Source organism: Malus sylvestris, chromosome 6 (genome assembly GCF_916048215.2).
Source record: "Malus sylvestris chromosome 6, drMalSylv7.2, whole genome shotgun sequence".
Taxonomy (NCBI): domain Eukaryota; kingdom Viridiplantae; phylum Streptophyta; class Magnoliopsida; order Rosales; family Rosaceae; genus Malus; species Malus sylvestris.
Window position 1 is genome coordinate 23822746 of NC_062265.1, and position 18878 is coordinate 23841623.

At 40.5% G+C, this 18878-nt stretch overlaps 1 protein-coding gene and 1 long non-coding RNA gene across 2 annotated transcripts; both read left to right on the forward strand.

Moving 5' to 3' along the window:
* The first annotated feature begins 2038 nt into the window (after positions 1-2038).
* On the forward strand, positions 2039-4850 carry LOC126625316 (nucleoside diphosphate kinase III, chloroplastic/mitochondrial-like). Its single transcript, XM_050294404.1, has 7 exons — positions 2039-2259; positions 2993-3130; positions 3783-3820; positions 3907-3957; positions 4061-4228; positions 4305-4417; positions 4536-4850. The coding sequence occupies exons 1-7, from the start codon at positions 2175-2177 to the stop codon at positions 4657-4659; spliced, it is 717 nt and encodes a 238-aa protein (XP_050150361.1). The 5' UTR covers positions 2039-2174; the 3' UTR covers positions 4660-4850.
* An 885-nt stretch (positions 4851-5735) lies between these two features.
* Positions 5736-9588, forward strand: LOC126625321 (uncharacterized). The gene is made up of 3 exons (XR_007624382.1): positions 5736-6864; positions 7030-9076; positions 9238-9588. It is a non-coding gene; the product is annotated as an uncharacterized LOC126625321 (long non-coding RNA).
* The last annotated feature ends 9290 nt before the right edge of the window (positions 9589-18878 follow it).

Consider the following 18878-nt stretch of genomic DNA (forward strand, 5'->3'; position numbering starts at 1 on the left):
ATTTGGTTATATGGGCTGCTAATAAACTTATTGGTAAAAAAACCATTACCTGAAATTGTAAAATCAATATAAAACTAACTGAAGAAGTATCATGTTTTTTTTATGCATGGACAGTGGTAAAATATATATATATATATATATATATCATATCTAGAACCTCAAATATAAAAAACATGAATTAAATCATTTGAGTCACGTCTTTTCATTGAACAACGTTACATATTGAATGCCTTAAAAACAACAATTATTAGCAAATATTTACTTTTGATATGATGTCGCACCTTACTTTACTCGTACCAAACATAAGAAGAATAACTTATATGAAAAAAGTTCATTCGTTATGTAGCGCCTTTTGTCCACTAATACATGTTTGTGTGCAATTTTTTCTCCATGTGATAATGAATTATTAAATCGAGATGTCACGTAACAATGAGCTTATCTTGTGTAAGTTGTTCTCACACAGTATAGAAGCCCAATGCCACCTAAATGGGCCAATTGCTTCCAATTGTAAACCGGTCGATGGCTCTTACGCATCGTATCGTATTCGCATCCGTGTTGACATTCGTTCCTCATACTATGGAACAGGTACACCCACTATATGACATTTTTTGTCCAATAATACATGATCATGTTTTTTTTCTTTTTCACATAACAATATATTATTAAATAAAAACGTTATGTGACAGTAAACTCATTTTAATGTAAAACATATTAGAGAAGCCCACGTCCACCTAAATGGGCCAATTCCTTCCAATTGTAAACCGTTAGGGGGTGTTTGTTTGCCCTCACTAAGTGTGACTGGACTAGACTAGATTAGGTGTTAGTGTAGTCCCATGTTTGTTAGAGGAATGGACTAGCTTTAGTGGGATTAAACCTCACTCGCCTCGACTACGGGGCTCGCTAGATAGTCTTAGCAAGACCCTCCAAATACCACCGGATTGCTTAGACCGTTACTCTGCTCGACTCCTCACCGCTCTGCTCGACTCCTTATCTTACTCGACAACCTCGCCGGACCATCCCAAGACCACCGCCGCGTCCTCGTAAATCACGGCTTCCTCTGCAACTTTCTCTTCTTAGTTACTCCGCGCATCGTCTCCCCCTGCTTCGCCGCTCTCATTTACTTCTTCCTCACTGCCTTGCACATCAAAAAACCCAAAACATCCAACCCCAGAATTCGAAACAAAAAACAGAAAAAAAAATTTCATCCATGTACTTGTCCGGCTTCCCATTGTGCAAAATCCTAGTGAACCCGCCCATCTCTAAGCCAGGTTCGTTCTGAAACTTCTTGAACCAGAAGTACATGATCATGCACTGCCACGTGTTGTAGACGGAGTCAGAGGCTGTCACCGCCATGTGAAACAGTCGCCTGGAGCTCCCCGATTTGCCTTGCGATCTATGCATTGGCATCTGGATGATGGGGTCCACTGCAATCGACGATGATGATCTCGACGAACCGAGAAAGTCCTGCTGGAGTGGTGAATTGGCTGAGATGATGATGACGCTGGAACAAGATATGCAACTAGAAAATTTACAAAATCGTTGTTCCTCTGAAACCCAGTCACTCCATCAGCCGCACATCAGTCATTCCAGCACCTCCAAAATCCAAATCGCGCCATGGGCTCTGTTGATTGTATGATTTGTTTGTTTTGCTTGGCTATGAGAGGGTAAGCTTTTATAGACGGTGACTGGGATGAGCATCGGTACTTTCTATTCTAAGAGGGAGAAAGAGGAAGTGAAGAAAAAAATGTAATGGCAAAAGATATTTTTATAATATAATTGTTATTTTGTTATTTTTATAATTTGAAAGTGAATTAAAAATAATAATAAAATATTATGGGTCTTAAAAATATTTTAGTTTGTAGTTTAGTACGACACTGCACCAAACGCTTCATTAAGCTAGTCTAGCTTAGCCTAATCTAAGCCAGTCAAACTTAGCCTAATCTAAACCAATCCAACTTAATTCCTGGTATTAGTTCAATCCGATACAACAAACCTAGTGGCGTAAAAGGCTTTTACGCATCGTATCATATTCGCGTCCGCACAGGCATTCGTTCCTCATTCTTCGGATAGGTTTTTTGACTTAACCACAAGCTAAAAGCTCTCTCACTCCCTCACCCGCCCCCTCTCATCTCTCTCTCTCTGATTCTCTCTCTGATCAGAACTGAACTGAGAAGATGAGGTCTCAGATTTGCAGATCCGCTTCCAGAGCTGCGAGGTCCGTCCTCTCTGCTCCCAAGGCCTCCTCCCGCTCCTACTCCGGTAACGTTTCATCTCCCTTCTGTTTTTTCACCTATTGTTTTCAGCATTGACTTCTCCGTGTTCATTAAGTTTCAGCTTTCTACTATATTGATTTCGATCAAATGTTTGATTCTCACAAATTCGGAACTCGATCGACGATCTACGTCATGAATCGCCAATCTGTTTGTTTTCATGGAAAATGAATAAGAATTCGAGCTTGACCGAGAAATGACTGGTTTCTTTCTAGTTATTGGATTGTTTGGATGGTTCAACTTTGTTTACCTTTGCATGAATTGATTTATCGTCAAAAACAGTAAAAAAATGAAATATTTCTTACATGAATCATTGCTTTTGTCTCCTTGTTTTGGGAAATAATTATTGGGTTTTTCTTTGCTTCTTTGATTTGATCTGTCGTCTCTGGATTTGACATGGATGATCCACTTAGTGGGACATCGATGTTGTGCGACTCACCTACCGACAGTTGATGTACTGATTGTTTGATTTTTGATTCCATGATTGATAAGTAGGAATGCATCTGAAATCAGTGATTATTCCTATCAACTGTTGTACATATAAAGGTCGTGGCTTTGTATGCGTTACGTTAGGCCTTTCCGACATAAAAAATCAGTGATTATTTCACTTGTTTATTGTAAAAATTAGGATGATACTTGTGTTTGAGTAAATCGGAATGCAAGTTTTTTTTTTTTTTTAAATTTATTTTATTTTATCGTGTACCATGTCGTCCACATTGCAGAAGGGCGAGCTGTAGCTACCGCAGCAGCAGTAGCGCTGGGTTCGAAGGCTCCTTTCTTTGCTTCAAGTTTTGGAAGAGCTGGTTCTGACAATGCATCTAAAGGATGGATTTCTGGAGCCATTGCCGTTCCTGCAGCAGGTATAGCGGATTAAAACTCTATTTCATGCATATCTGGTCTCGTAATACAATTAATTGTGTTTTTTAGATTGTTAGATCTTGTTTCAAAAGTGTGACCTCTGTTTGCGTTGCTGTATAAACATTTAGAAGGACATGATGTAGAAGTAAAAGTACAGTACTTTATCTTTAAAATGTGATGTCGATTAATTTGGGTCCGAGTGAAGAAGGGCCTTGTCCCTTGCCCAAGTTTTAGAATTGTGGCTTCCGGATCCTCTTCAACAACAATTAAACTGTGCTTAAGCACAGTAATGGGTTGGAATTGTTTAGCTTGGGATGTGTTTTTGACTTGACCTTCTTCCTTAATTTCTTCCAACCTGACATTATACATGAACCGCCAAAGATATGTTACCTACTGTCAAAACTCTGCACTCATCAAATTTTATGTAGTTCCATTTATGTTTATGGGTTCTTCTCTCTCTACTTCTCCTTCCTGTCTTTTCGTCTCTCACGTGCACATGCACATCCGCACTGGAAAACCTTCTGGTACATTTTCTGGTCTAAAAGTTACTAGACGAACATCTTTATAATAGCATGGGCAGGATGATTCTTTAATTTCAGTCTCTACAAACTAAATCCTAACACATCCTTTGTTTCTTTTCTCTGATCTCTCTAGCTTACATGCTCGTCGACCAGGAGGTTCATGCTGCAGAGGTACTTTGGATACTTTCTGTGCCATTTTTTCTCACTTTTAATACTTCTTTTTATTCTAGTTATTTACAAATTGTTCATTCAATCAGTTGGAACGCACATTCATTGCTATCAAGCCAGACGGAGTTCAAAGAGGACTGGTAAGTTAACTGTTTGACCTAAGATTGTTCGCTGAAGCATGTGCTATGGCTACCATGACATGTTTTATACCTTTTTTGTGCTAAGCCCTTTTTTTTTTCCCAGATTGCAGAAATCATATCTCGATTTGAGCGGAAAGGTTTTAAACTTGTAGGCATAAAAGTGGTTGTTCCTACAAAGGATTTTGCGCAAAAGCATTATCATGATCTGAAGGAGAGGCCATTCTTTAGCGGCCTCTGTGACTTCCTTAGTTCCGGCCCTGTTATTGCAATGGTTAGTAGGACTATCATACGCTTGAATAGGGCAATATCCTTTCATCTCGCCAATCTCATATTCCTAACAATTGCAGGTTTGGGAAGGAGAGGGTGTGATCAAGTACGGTAGAAAACTTATTGGAGCTACAGACCCCCAAAAATCAGAACCCGGAACTATCAGAGGCGATCTAGCTGTTGTTGTCGGAAGGTAATAGCTTGATCTTGATAACTTTATCGCATTGGTACTTACCTTTTATCTTATATTTAGTTTTCAATCTCTGTATTGTTCACTCCGAGTCTAACTTTGATACCACAATGCCATGCAGAAACATCATCCACGGCAGCGATGGTCCGGAGACTGCCAAGGACGAAATCAACTTGTGGTTTAAACCAAATGAGTTGGTTAGTTACACCAGCAACCAAGAGAAGTGGATCTATGGAGAAAACTAATCAAAGTTTTTGTTTTCCTTGATGTTCCGGCAATGTAGGTCTTCCCCATGAAGCGTGGGGCGAAAGTAAAGATTATTGTTAGAATAAAACCAATTTCAATTGGAGGTGAGTGAAATCATTCGCTGCTGTTTAGTACTCTATTCAATAAAATTCTTCGCTGCTTTCTAATAATAAGCATGATATTTACAACAGTTTTGTATTTTTATTATATTGGTAAGTAACACATTAGCGGGATGGATGAAAATTTTGAAGCTCAATATTGTTTTGATTTTAATTGATAATATTGGCAGGTAACATTTCATTATCATTGTAAATTTAGGTTTCCTTGTCGAAACAAATTTAGGTTTTATGTATTTAATGTTTTTAAAAAATGAAAACTAATATTATGTTTGGACGAGGGAAATAAACTTGGAATTTGGGTAAAAGTTAGAATTTATAAATTGACATGCACAAGTTCCCTTGTTTAGATTCATAAACATAGAAATTTAGGAATCCTAGCGTGGAAAAAAAAACTTGGAATTTGGGACCTTTAATTCCTAAGTTTAAATTCCATGTAAATAGGCGTCATTACCCAATTTCTATGATTGACAGTTTAGAAATAACAAATTCCTTATTCAATTCTATTATTCTTTCACACTATGTTTGGATGAAGAAATTTAAAATTAATAAGGAATTTTAAAATAACGGAAATTGAAATGAGAGAATTTTATTTTCTAGATTTTGTGAATTTTCTTGTTTGATTAACCTAAAAGAACAATAACCAAACAAGAAAATTGACAAATTCTAAAAAAAAAATAAAATCTCATCATTTTAAATTTTTTTAGTAATTTTAAATTTCTTCCCAAAGTGTAAGAGAAAAGAGAAAAAAGAAAAAAGGCCCAGCAAAGACTTATTTTATTAACATCCCATATATTGTTTATTAAACCCCACATATTTAATACACCTCATATTTGCTTTTTCAATTAAAAATAATCTTAATACACCCCACATATTTTCTCATAATACCCTTACACCACATTCTCATACACCTAATATTTCCTCCATACACCCCACATTTTCTAGGGAACTTTACATTCTCATACACCTAATATTTTCTCCATACACCCCACATTTTCTAGGGAGCTTTAACGAAAAGTTCCCCGTGCTGTTCACTTTAACGAAAAACTACATTTTTACACCAAAAAGTCAATCATGATACCATAAACTTTATCATTTATTTTGTCTTTATCGTTAAAACTCAAAGTTTTCAAATTCTTTTCATTAGCTTTCCTCATTTTCTATACACCCACCCCACATTCTTCAAATCTTATAATACTTATTTTCAATTTTTATAAATTAAATTGACTTGGGATTAAAACCCTAACATTCTCTAAAAAGAGAAGTCTACAATTGAGCTTGAGTTTCATTGGGTCATCACAACCAATCTCCTTTTCTCTGTCTCTTAAGCCTTTTGCTAACAAAAAATATTTCTGATAAAAAATGGCAACGGGTAGGAACCTAACAAAGCAAAAGTAAACCTCAAAAGATGAATAAGAACAGACAAGGCGTTTGCTGGGTTGGCTGCCTATGAAATTGGGTAGTATGGAAAGTAAAAACGGGCTTAAATAATTACCGATGTCGTTGAATAATTAAAACAATGAGAAATATGAAAATTTACCTCATTTGAAGCTCTCGAAATATTGATATTGTGTTCCATTTGTTAATTTTTTTCTCAATCAACATGTTGATAGTTTTAATAGTTAGAATTTTATTCAACAATGGAGTGGAGGGTGAGAGGGGTTTTCATAGTTGAAGAAGATAAATAATACGTTAAAAATAATTTGGTGTGTATTTAGAAATTTCTTATTTTCTTTAAACCTCGTAAGTTCAAAATTGTCATTACATAGTGTTGGAATATATTAATATTTTAGGAATTATTTTGTTTGAGTTTTTTTTATAAGTTTAGTTTTGATCTAGCCTATTAGCATTTGAGTTAGAGTTAATTTATTATAAATAGAGTGCTTTGTTATTCATTAGAAATCAAGTCAGTCACAACGTAGTCTTCTAGGGTTTTGTAACCGTTCCGGCATTCTCGTTAGTTTAATAATATTTCTATTATTTTGTTAGTCTCGTTCGTTGCATACTCTGATATTCAACTCATAATAGATTACATAAGCCACTTAATATTAAATTTTAATGTGAGGTGCATTCAACGGCTATGTGGGGGTGCTAATAAAAAAAAAGGAAAACTAATGAAAATGGCTTGAAAACTTTGAGTTTTAATGATAAGGACAAAATAAAGGTTAAAGTGAATAGTACCAGGATTGACTTTTTAGTGTAAAAATGTGGTTTTTCGTTAAAGTGAACAGTACCGGGTGCTTTTCGTTAAAGTTCCCTAAAAAAAACCCCAGCAAAACATCTCCGCCCAACCAACCACCGCTTGCCGGCGTCTGTCTGCGACAACAAAGGCCTGCGCCTCTCTGCAAAACAAAGGCCTGCGCCGATTCATATAATTTGGAATTTTCCATCACTTTATAGGAAAAAGCAGAGGGTTTTTGGAATAGTAGGACAGTTTGATACTGGGTTTGATCTCTTTCTTCATCCCCGCGGAATCGCGTCTCCACTGCCAGTGATGTCTTCTGGTTGCGGAATTGAAGAGCAAGATTTGATAAAGAAACAGAAGAAGGAAGCAAAGACAAAAGAGAGAGTCGGAAAAATAGAAAAAAAAAGAAAAGAGAGCTTTAGACAAAGCTCTGCAGCAGCAAGCATAGGCTGCTGCTTCTACTTCGACCAGCAAAAAGATGATGAATGCAAGGAGTTGGGATAACGAAGACGAAAACGCAGAGCACCCCGAGACTCTGTCTGGCGAGAAGAAAAGACCGGCAAGTCGTATTACTAAAAGGAGTTACAATCGATATGGATTAGCAATAGTACCATTTAGATTTAGTGGTTGGATTAGCAATCGATATGGCTTATCCACCTCGCTATATTGGGTTTGCCAGTGTAATTATCTTGCTTTGTGCAGTATTATTAGCAGCCAAGGCTCAGACGGCCCTGAACTGTGCCACTGTGTTTCACGAGTTCAGCTTTTGTATGTCATTTGTCCGGGGATTGTCTTCTGGACCGTTGAGGCAGTGCTGTGACTCCGTCAAGCCTTTGAACGCGATTGCCAGACATGATGAAGGTGGTCCGAAAATGATCTGCGAATGCATCGCTATAGAGTGCTGGACAAACAAAAGGGTGGAGTCTGAGATGAACCTTGTAGAGTCTGTTGTGAAATCTCTCCATTCACTTGCGAAAGAAAGTCGTGAAAGGCATCCAGCATTTGTGATTTTTTGGAAGGATTTGGATTGGGAGATAATTTGCAGCCGTCAACTGGAGATCAAAGCTCTTGCGCATTTGTCATCTTTGACGGTATTCGGTAGGAGTGACAGCAGCTTTTGCACCCCTACCGAATCCACTGAATATGCGATGTCTGATGTAAACGAAAATCTTTTGGTTTTCCCAAATTTGCAAGAGCGGCAAACCCCAAAAAATCCGCAAGAAGATGAAAAAACACGCACTCGAACTGGAAAAGCTATTGCTGATGATAAATTCTCCTGGTTACGAAGAACATCGGAGAAGATTCGACAATGTAATGCAGACAAGCTAAACTCCATGGACAAGGAAATTATGCCTTTGGAAAGGCAGCAGCAATGTGAGGCCTACAACCCTTCTTTCTCTTTGCTTGCTAGCTAAGATTTGATATTTGTAGATATAATTATATTTTTGCGAGTATTATAGTTTGATCTGCTTTTAATACATTCACGTATCTTTTATTTTGCGAGTATGTAATCGGTAATTGTCCACAGAATCAGGAGACACAAAGTTCTTACCATTACAACTTTTCAGTCAAGCAAGAAGCATGGTTAATTTATTATTTACATTGAATTAACAAACTAACCGATGGATTAACGTTGCTGAAATTGCTCGAGTGAATAAATTGCGGTAGATAGTAACTCCATTTTCTACCAGTACTTCCATCAAAACTCAAAAGTACGTACCATTTAGATTGAGTGATTGGAATATACAAATTATAATTTAGTATAGTGATCGATATGGCTCATCCACCTCGCTATATTGGGTTTGCCAGTGTAATTATCTTGCTTTGTGCAATATTATTAGCAGCAAAGGCTCAGACGGCCTTGAACTGTGCGACTGTGTTTCACGAGTTCAGCTTTTGCAAGTCGTTTGCCCCGGGATTGTCTTCTGAACCGTTGAAGCAGTGCTGTGACTCCGTCTAGACTTTGAACACGATTGCCAGACATGATGAAGGTGGTCCACAAATGATCTGCGAATGCATCGAGAACTTGTCTTATTGGAGCAACGTCTCTTTCGACACAACCAAATGCCAACTCCACTTGAGTTTTCTCATTTCTAATAGCATGGATTGCTTCAGGTAACGTTCATTTCTTTCTTTGTTTCTCCCATACCACATCATTGATCACATTAATCCCGATGCATACATCTCTCCTGTAATTAGGTGTGATCTATATTTGTGTACGTACATGAGAGAGATGTGATTAGCAGTTAACCCAAGTTTATCCTTTTTTTCTGCAGGATTCACTGAGAGGATTGGTGAGAGAGAGAAAAGGCCGGGGAGTTGCAAATGGTTCAAAGATCCTCCACAGCAGCCAACAACAACTACGTCTCAAAGGAGCATCATAACTTCAATTTGTTAAAGAGCCCAAATGCCACGAAATTCTCTTAACTAAAAATATAAAATTAAGTCATTCATCATGTAGCATGCATGATGATGATTTGTTTGGTGGCAACCAACAAACTAACTGATTAACTGTTTCTTGGATTACTAAGAATAATTCAAGCTTAATGTGTTTATCTTTATATCTCTCCAAATATATATATATATATATATATAGAGCTTGAAATTAGTGAAGAATAGTTTGTGTTCGATGGCTCTCCCGTTGGGTTTTTGTGCGATGACCATTTTTCTCTTAGTTTGTGGATTCGCCAATGCTCAAGCAAGATCGCATATCTACGAGCAAGCTTGGCATGAGTTCAGCAATTGCTTCGGTTTTTCTACGGGGGTAGAATCTGATGTATCGATTGAGTGTTGCACCTCTGTCACGACATTGAACAGGATGGCCAAAAAATTTAAGAATGCACCGAGTGTTATATGCCACTGCATCGAGGACATGGCTTGGGCATATCAAACTCCTTACGTAGCCTCCCGTATCCCAGACATTCCCATTCAATGTAATGAACATCTCAGTTTCCCTATTTCTAACAACATGGATTGCAATAAGTAATACTCTCTCTCTCTCTCAACATGGATTGCGACAAGTATTACACATTTTGCTAACTTAATCTACTATTTTCTGCCTTGGGAGCAGCCTCTCCATAAATGGGGGTAAGGCTAGCCGACATTCACCTCTCCCAGACCCTGCGTAAAGCGGGAGCCTTGTGCACTGGGTACGACCTTTTAATCTACTATTTTCTGCAGACTCACCTGATGATTTATGAACAAAAGCATATATTTGAGTGAGCATGTAAACGAATAAGACTAAAACATTACTAACCAGCATATTATGAATAAAAAAGATTGCCTACAAAGTTACAAGAGCTGGTATATGTGAAAATTTCCAAAAGAATGAAGTTTGCCAAAGTCAAGCACGGGTGATTTTGATTTGATGTGGACACCTTTTTACTAGGTTGTTGTGACTTTCGACTCAGCCATCTCGTTCCATACAATCTTCTCTGTTCTTTTTTGTTCTGGTCCTCGTTTTTGTCGGTTATTTCCCCCCATTCTTTTTAGTTCCCTTGGATTTCTCTACTCTCTGTTACCCCCTTTATATCAATCCAAGGGGAGTAGCTAGCGTAGAGAGATCCAACAGATATCGTAGAGGCAGAACGATACAGAATGATAAAGAACGGAGGTTATTATGGTAGGGCAGAACGATAGAGAATGGAGGAAATAAACGAAGGGCTACATAACGCATGGTACTTTAGGAATAACAGGGTGGTAATAGGAAGCCCTCCATGTTTTTTACAAAACCTGTTCATCCCATCCCTATTTAGGGATGTTTCATAACACAAGGCATTTTAGGACACCAGCATTCATACCTATTTAGGGCATAGTTGGCGGGAAAGGAGAATTATACTAGTAATAGGCCTCCATATTGAATACCTCAACCTTGTTTGTACCGTACTTGACCAATCCTGAAACTACTAAACACCGGTTAACGTTATACCGTCAAGGACCCAGAAGAGTTTCCCTCCAACCAGGAGGCCAATTACAGCACAACACGTGTTGACATCAGAAGCCAATCATAGCGTGACACGTGTCAACATCAGAAGCCAATCACAACACAACACGTGTCAATGTAAGAATGAAACTAGAAAATCTCTTCTATAAATAGAGATCATTCTCTCACAATATGGCCGAATGTCATTTGTACTAAATCATTCACTAGTACTCACTAAAGGGGAGCTTGAACCTATGTACTTGTGTAAACCCTTCACAATTAATGAGAACTCCTCTACTCCGTGGACGTTGCCAATCTGGGTAAACCACGTACATCTTGTGTTTGCTTCCCTATCCCTATTCATTTACATACTTATCCACACTAGTGACCGGAGCAATCTAGCGAAGGTCACAAACTTAACAGTTTCTGTTGTACCAAAGTCCTCACTGATTTTGTGCATCAACATTTGGCGTCATATGTGGGAATGACACTTATTCCCACTCTCTTTAGCTTTGTCAAGCTGGTTTCCACCATTCGTACACTCTCTTTTAACCAAGCATCCCTCTCCAACATGAGGAGCGAAGGAAGCCACAACACACAGAATGACACCCCTCTTGCACCTAGTGCAAAGCAACGAAAGAAGGAAGGAAAGAGGGTTGCTCTTCAAGCTAAAGTCGATGAGCTAGAAGCTCAGAACAACAAGATAGCAATGAAGAATGAGGTCCTCCAGGAGCAGTATGAAAAGCTCTTTGAGACGCTCCACGAAATTAGGCGTACACAAACATGTGAGCTTGTTACCCCTGTGGATATCAATCATCACCTGGGTGCCCCCCAACACGGAGGGTCACCTTCCTTCGATATGGGTATCCCTGATGAGGAGCGAGCTAATCATCAAAACATTGATCAACATGAAACTTCTTCCAACCTAGCTGCTTTGACCCGAAGCAGGAGAAGTGGATGAAGACACCTCCTTGCAAAAGGGTTGGAAGGTTCGAAAGCCATTTATCGTGACTGCCGAGACTTCCTAATGCAACGTCGAGAGAATCCTCTCCACATATGCTCGAAGATCAATGACCCAAGGGTTTCTGAAAGACTCGGTCTCTTTCCATGACCCAGGCCAGCTGCTAATCTAGGGAAAGAATGATAGGTCCTAGAGGAACATGAAGGTACATGGGACTCTAAGGTATTCCGACAGAATCGCCCTAAAAGTCAGTACGGCGAGTCCAAGGAAAAATCACACGCCCTTGCTCAAACTTTCCTACTTCTAATAGGCGATGGAGACTTACGAAAGAAAATCCCAGTGGTACATGACTCCACTCAGGACCCCCTTGTCCTACAGCTCATTGAGGAAGTAAACAAGTTAAAGGCCGAACGTCAGGCCGAGATACCTGATTGGAACCAACCCAGGCCTGGCCCTTTCACAAGGAGGATCCTCGATATCCCCCTTCAAGCGAAGACAAAACATAAGCTTGGTTTACAACTCTATACTGGAATGGAGGACCCAATTGAACACCTTAACCTCTTTGAGTCCACCATGGCATATCGGATGCACACCGACGAAGAGCGATGTCTTCTCTTCCTCTCCACCCTCTCTAGCGGAGCTCTAAACTGGTATTGTCGTCTTCCACCTGAGATCGTAGACTCATTTGAGGAATTGAGGAAACTGTTTGTCTCTCAACACATCTTCCAGACCGATCGCTTGCATTATGCAGATGACTTGTACACTATTTGCCAGAAGCCGGACGATACATTACGGGAGTATGCCGGTCATTTCAGCCATAAGTATTCTCACTGCGCTGAGGCAGATGACAAGACCGCTCTCAAAGCCTTCACGGCAGGCCTACGTGATTGTTTCTTCAAGTACATGATCAATGCCAACACTTGGAAGACTTACTCTGAGGTGATGGCACAGGTTTACAACCATGCATCCGCCGAGGCAATGACATATCAAGGGAAACACCCCACAACCACCCCTTATCAGCAAGTAGGGAGTGGAAGCCAGATCCAACCAAATGAGAAGACCTCGACCTTCCAAACGGCAGCGGTGCCTCCCCCTATCTTACTTAATACTTTGCCAAGTCAACAGACATATCAATCTCAGGGAAAAAGGAAAGATTTCCATCCTCACCAGTCGTATTTTAGTAAAAGGAGTAAGGGACACTACCACGATAACCAAGGGTATCGCCATGATAATCCCCGACCCCAGGCAGTCAACACAGTGGGTCAAGCACATGTCAGGACAGCCCCTACCCCGAGGTATGAGGCATACACACATTTGAACGCCACAAGCGTGGCCATTTACCCCAGCATAGCACACTTGATACCAAAGCCAAAGCTGAGGTACCCGAATTACAAGCTCACGAAGAACACGGGCACGTTTTGTTACTACCATGAGCATAACGGCCATGACGGCGAGAAGTGTATCACCCTTCGTGATCATATTGAAGCTTTGGCACGTGAAGGAAAAATTGATCAATTCCTCCTTCACCCTCCAAGGGGTAACCATAACCAACGCCAGGTAAATGTGATATATTCCATAAGTGGTGGCACACCCATATCTAAATCTTCCAACAGGGCCATGAAAAATAGTGAACGAGCTTTAAGGTTTGGCCACCAAGTGTTTCACGTGGAAGACATCAGGGGAGGTAAGTATCAAAAGCCTAACTAGGATCCAATATGTTTCTACCCTGAGGAAGAAAGAGGTATCATCTACCCTCATAACGACCCACTGATCGTGAAAGCTCACATAGCCAACTTTGAAGTACGACAAATCCTGGTAGACACGGGGGCTTCATTCAATATCATGTTTGTTGAAGCTTTCAGGGCACTTAATATAGCTGAACACTTGCTCGACCGCTCGATTTCCCCTCTGATAAGCTTCTCCGGTGATATCGTGCAACCTTTGGGGAGCATACACTTACCTTTCACCATTGGTACAGGCCTTTACACAGCTACCATTACCACTAACTTTCTAGTGGTTGATTGCCCAACAACATACAATGTCATCTTCGGATGCACAGGTATCAATGATCTCAAGGCCATGGTATCCACACATATATTGTTGATGAAATTTCCAACCCCCTATGGCAATGGTTACATCATAGGAGATCAACTTAGTGCACGATCATGTTACAACACTTCGGTCAAGCAATAACACCTGCCTGTGCCCAAGGAAACCTTTTTTATACATGACCAAGTCATAAACACCAACCCAGACGAAGCTAACTTGGATCTTCACGGTGGCAACAGTCAACCCAACGATCCTTGAGATGACTCTTTCACCCAGCAAGCACAACCTGCTGAAGAGTTTGAGAAGGTTTATATCTCAAAAGATTATCTGGATCGCATGATGAAGATTGGTTCCACCTTGTCACCACCCATTCGGTTGGCATTGATCTCTTTTTTGCAAGAGAACACTGAAGTATTCGCCTGGTCATACGAGGACATGCCAGGCATCTCTCCCGATATAATCTGTCATCGCTTAAGTATTGACCCCAAGACCAAGCCAATGAGACAGAAGCGAATATCTTATAACGTTGAACGGTATGAGGCAATGAAGGCAGAAGTTGAAAAACTCAAAGGCATAGGCTTCGTCTGCGAAGTCAATTATCCAATGTGGGTAGCAAATGTTGTCCTTGTTAAGAAGAATCCGACCAAGGAAAGTTTCCTGCTCCAAAAGGTCTTGTGGAGAATGTGTGTTACACCGACCTAAACAAAGGATGCCTGAAGGATAACTTTCCTCTTCCTCTCATATACAGACTTATAGACTCTACGGCAAGATGTGACCTCTTGAGTTTCATGGATGTTTACTCAAGATACAACCAAATCTTCATGAACCCTCCGGACCAAGAACACACAGCCTTCACTACTGACAGGGGACTATATTGCTATAAAGTCATGCCATTTGGCCTAAAGAATGCAGAAGTGACTTATCAAAGACTGGTCAATTCAATGTTCGCCGAATAGATTGAGAAGAGTATGGAAGTTTACATTGATGATATGCTAGTCAAGAGTAAACATGTTGACCAACACATCACCAACCTATCTGAAACTTTCACCATTCTGAAAAGGTATCGAATGAGGTTAAAACCCAACAAATGTACCTTCGGCGTAGGCTCTGGAAAATTCTTAGGTTTCATGATAAGCCAACGAGGCATTGAGGCTAATCCCGAGAAGATCAAAGCGATTCTCGACATGAAGGAACCGGTAACTTCAAAAGACATCCAGAGCCTTACTGGCAAGGTGGTAGCCTTAACTAGGTTCATCTCTAAGGCCACCGACAGATGTGCTCATTTCTTCAAATCACTTAAAGGAAGTAAGAAGTACATTACATGGACTGATGAATGTGCTGAGGCATTCAAGAACCTCAAAGACTACATGAGTAAAGCCCTTTTGCTCTCCAAACCTGAGGTTAGTGACACTCTCATTATCTATCCGTCGGTATCGGCTTCAGTAGTAAGTTCCGTTCTCATTCGAAATAATAGTAATGTCGAACCGCCTGTCTACTACGCTAGCAAAGCCTTACAAGATGTGGAGACACGATACTCCAACATTGAGAAATTAGCTCTAGCATTGGTCATGTCTGCTCGAAAACTTCGCCCTTACTTCCAAACACACTCTATCATTGTGCTTACCAATCATCCTCTTCGACAAATACTTCAAAGTCCTGACACTTCCGGGCGAATGATCAAATGGGCAATAGCATTGGATGAGTTTGACATCTCCTACCAACCAAAGCCAGCTGAAAAGGGCCAAGCAGTGGCAGACTTCATCGCCGACTTCACATATCCTGTTGACATTGTTTCTACGCCTAAATAAGTGGTTTCATTACCCTTGGAAGCTCAGAAAATAGAAGTAACAGCCCTAGCATGGAGTCTATTTGTTGATGGCTCGTCCAACCAACAGGGTTGTGGAGCAGGACTAGTCCTTACGACCCCTGACAAAGTGGCGATGGAGTATGCTCTTCGTTTCAAATTCAAGGCATCGAACAATGAGGCCGAATATGAAGCCCTCATAGTAGGCTTACGTTTGGCCAAACACCTTGGGGTTAAACGAATTGATATCTTCAGTGACTCCCAATTGGTGGTTAACCAGGTCACCAACAACTATGACGCTAAGGATAGCTCCATGGCAGCATATCTGGCACAAACACAATTGTTGCTCAAGCACTTTCACTACTAGATCACCCAAATTTCTCGAGCGGTAAACAATCATGCAGATGCTTTGGCTCGCATCGCCTCAGCGATGGAAGACAAGATTGGGAGAAAAATTCAGGTCGAATTGTTGGCAGCACCAAGCACCATGGCTGCGGAAGTGTGCAACTTACAACAAGGAGATAGTTGGATTACCCCGATTTATAGATTCCTTACTCATGGCACCCTTCCAAATGACAAAGTCCAAGCTAAGCAGATTCGATACAAGGCTACCCGTTACTTGATCATTAATGACCAACTCTACAAGCGGGGTTTTAACCTACTATACCTAAGATGCCTTACGCCAGCAGAGGCGAAAACTGTCCTTCGGGAAATACATGAAGGAGTCTGCGGAGATCATGTTGGATCTCGATCCCTAGCACACAAGGCTTTTCGTCAAGGATATTACTGGTCAACACTCCACCAAGGTGCCATCAGAATATCCCGCTCCTGTGATAAGTGTCAACGCTACGCAACTATTCCTCACTCCCCTCCCGAGCTGCTCACTCCTATGATCAGCCCTTGGCCCTTCGCCCAATGGGGACTTGATTTGATCGGCCCAATGTCTGCAGGGAAGGGCAAGGTTCGCTATGCAATCGTTGCAGTTGACTACTTCATAAAGTGGGCCGAAGTAGAACCATTGGCAACCAATACTGAGGCAAAAATAAAAGACTTCGTATGGAAGAACATCCTTTGCAAATTCGGCATTCCCAATGCTATAGTCACTGACAACGGGCGACAGTTCAACAACAATAAGTTCATGATGTTCTGCTCTAAGTTCAACATCAACTTATGTTTTGCCTCCCCAGCTCATCCCCAGTCTAATGGACAAGTTGAAGCCATCAACAAAATAATCAAGCGAACTTTGAAAACCAGCTTGGACAAGGCTAAAGGTTGTTGGCCAGAATTTGTACCCCAAGTTCTTTGGTCATACCGCACTTCGTATCGAACATCAACAGGAGAAACCTCATTCTCACTTGCCTTTGGTACAAAGACAGTTGTCCCAATTGAGCTTGAGCAAGCAACGTTCCGAGTCCAGAACTACGTGTAAAGCGAAAATGACAAACAACTTACACTCAACTTAGATCTAGTCGAGGAACACAGAAACCAGGCTCACTTGAAGAATGTCGCCTACAAGCAGCGCATATTCAACTACTATGACTCAAGGGTCAAACCTCGTTCTTTCAAAGTGGGGGATTGGGTATTGAAGAAAAGATTACTCTGCGACAGAGTTCCGAGTGAAGGAACACTTAGTCCAAACTGGGATAGACCATTTGAAGTTGTTGGCATCAGTCGTCCTGGCTCCTACAAGCTTAGAAGCTCCGATGGCAAGACCATTGGCCATCCATGGAAAGCTGATCACTTGAAGTACTATTACAAGTAAACTCACATTGTACAACTGTTAAGCTTCAGCCGTTCGGCATCCTATGTAACGAAGACTGTTTGGCATGAATTCAATAAAGAGGTGATTTAGACAACTTGATTCTAATCCTCTTACATTCCTAGCAATGAAACACTCGTGTTCAAAGTTTCAACATGAATGCTTCCAATATGAAACAAATTCTAAGTATATGTCAACAAGACTATACAAATAAACGAACAGCTTCATAGTATATTCATTCAATCATACATTCCAACACATTCGTACATAAGCCAACTGTGCTTTGAAAGGGTTCAACATACTTTGTGTCATTCGACACTTGCTACAATGTGCCTAGACACCTTGCCCTTATTCTCGCCAACCAGGTGATGAAATGTACAACCCGTACTCTAATATCATTTGGCAACTTGCCACTCATGCCACCAACCAGGTGAAGAAAGAACTCATCTTCATGCCACCAACTATTTTATGAAATGTACAACCCGTACTCTCTTTCATGCCACCAACTAGGTGATGAAATGTACAAACCGTACTCTAATATCATTTGGCAACTTGCCATTCATGCCACCAACCAGGTAAAGAATGAACTCATCCTTGTGCCACCAACCAGGTGATGAAATGTGATGAAAGGTGATGAAGGAACTCACCTTCGTACCACCAACCAAGTGATGAAAACAACTCACCATTCATTCCACCTACCAGAAGACGAGTGTTACAGCTTGTGCATGTGAACTCTTAGCATTCACAAATAATAAAAAACCCTGAAGCTTGACAACTCAACTAGGGGAGCACTTATGCCCAACAAAAGTTATAGTCACCAACAAAGTCTTATTGCAAGCCAACAACAACTTCATTGCATGGCATACGAAGATCAAGCTATTCAGCCCTCTTGCATCTGCTTCAAACATTTCCCCTATGTAACAATGCAAACACTACAACTCGTAGAAAGCTTCACACATTCTTGATCAAGACAGTGTGAAGCAAAACCAATTTATGGTGCCAACAAGAGCTTCATCAAAGGAGTTCAACCATAATTCTCAAAAGCTTCACACACTCTTGATCAAGACAGTGTGAAGCAAAATCAATTTATGGTGCCAACAAGAGCTTCATCAATGAAGGGCAACCACAATTCTCAAAAGCTTCACACACTCTTGATCAAGACAGTGTGAAGCAAAATCAATTTATGGTGCCAATAAGAGCTTCATCAATAGAGGGCAACCACAATTCTCAAAAGCTTCACACACTCTTGATCAAGACAGTGTGAAGCAAAACCAATTTATGGTGCCAACAAGAGCTTCATCAAAGGAGGGCAACCACAATTCTCAAAAGCTTCACACACTATTGATCAAGACAGTGTGAAGCAAAACCAATTTATGGTGCCAACAAGAGCTTCATCAATAGAAGGCAACCACAATTCTCAAA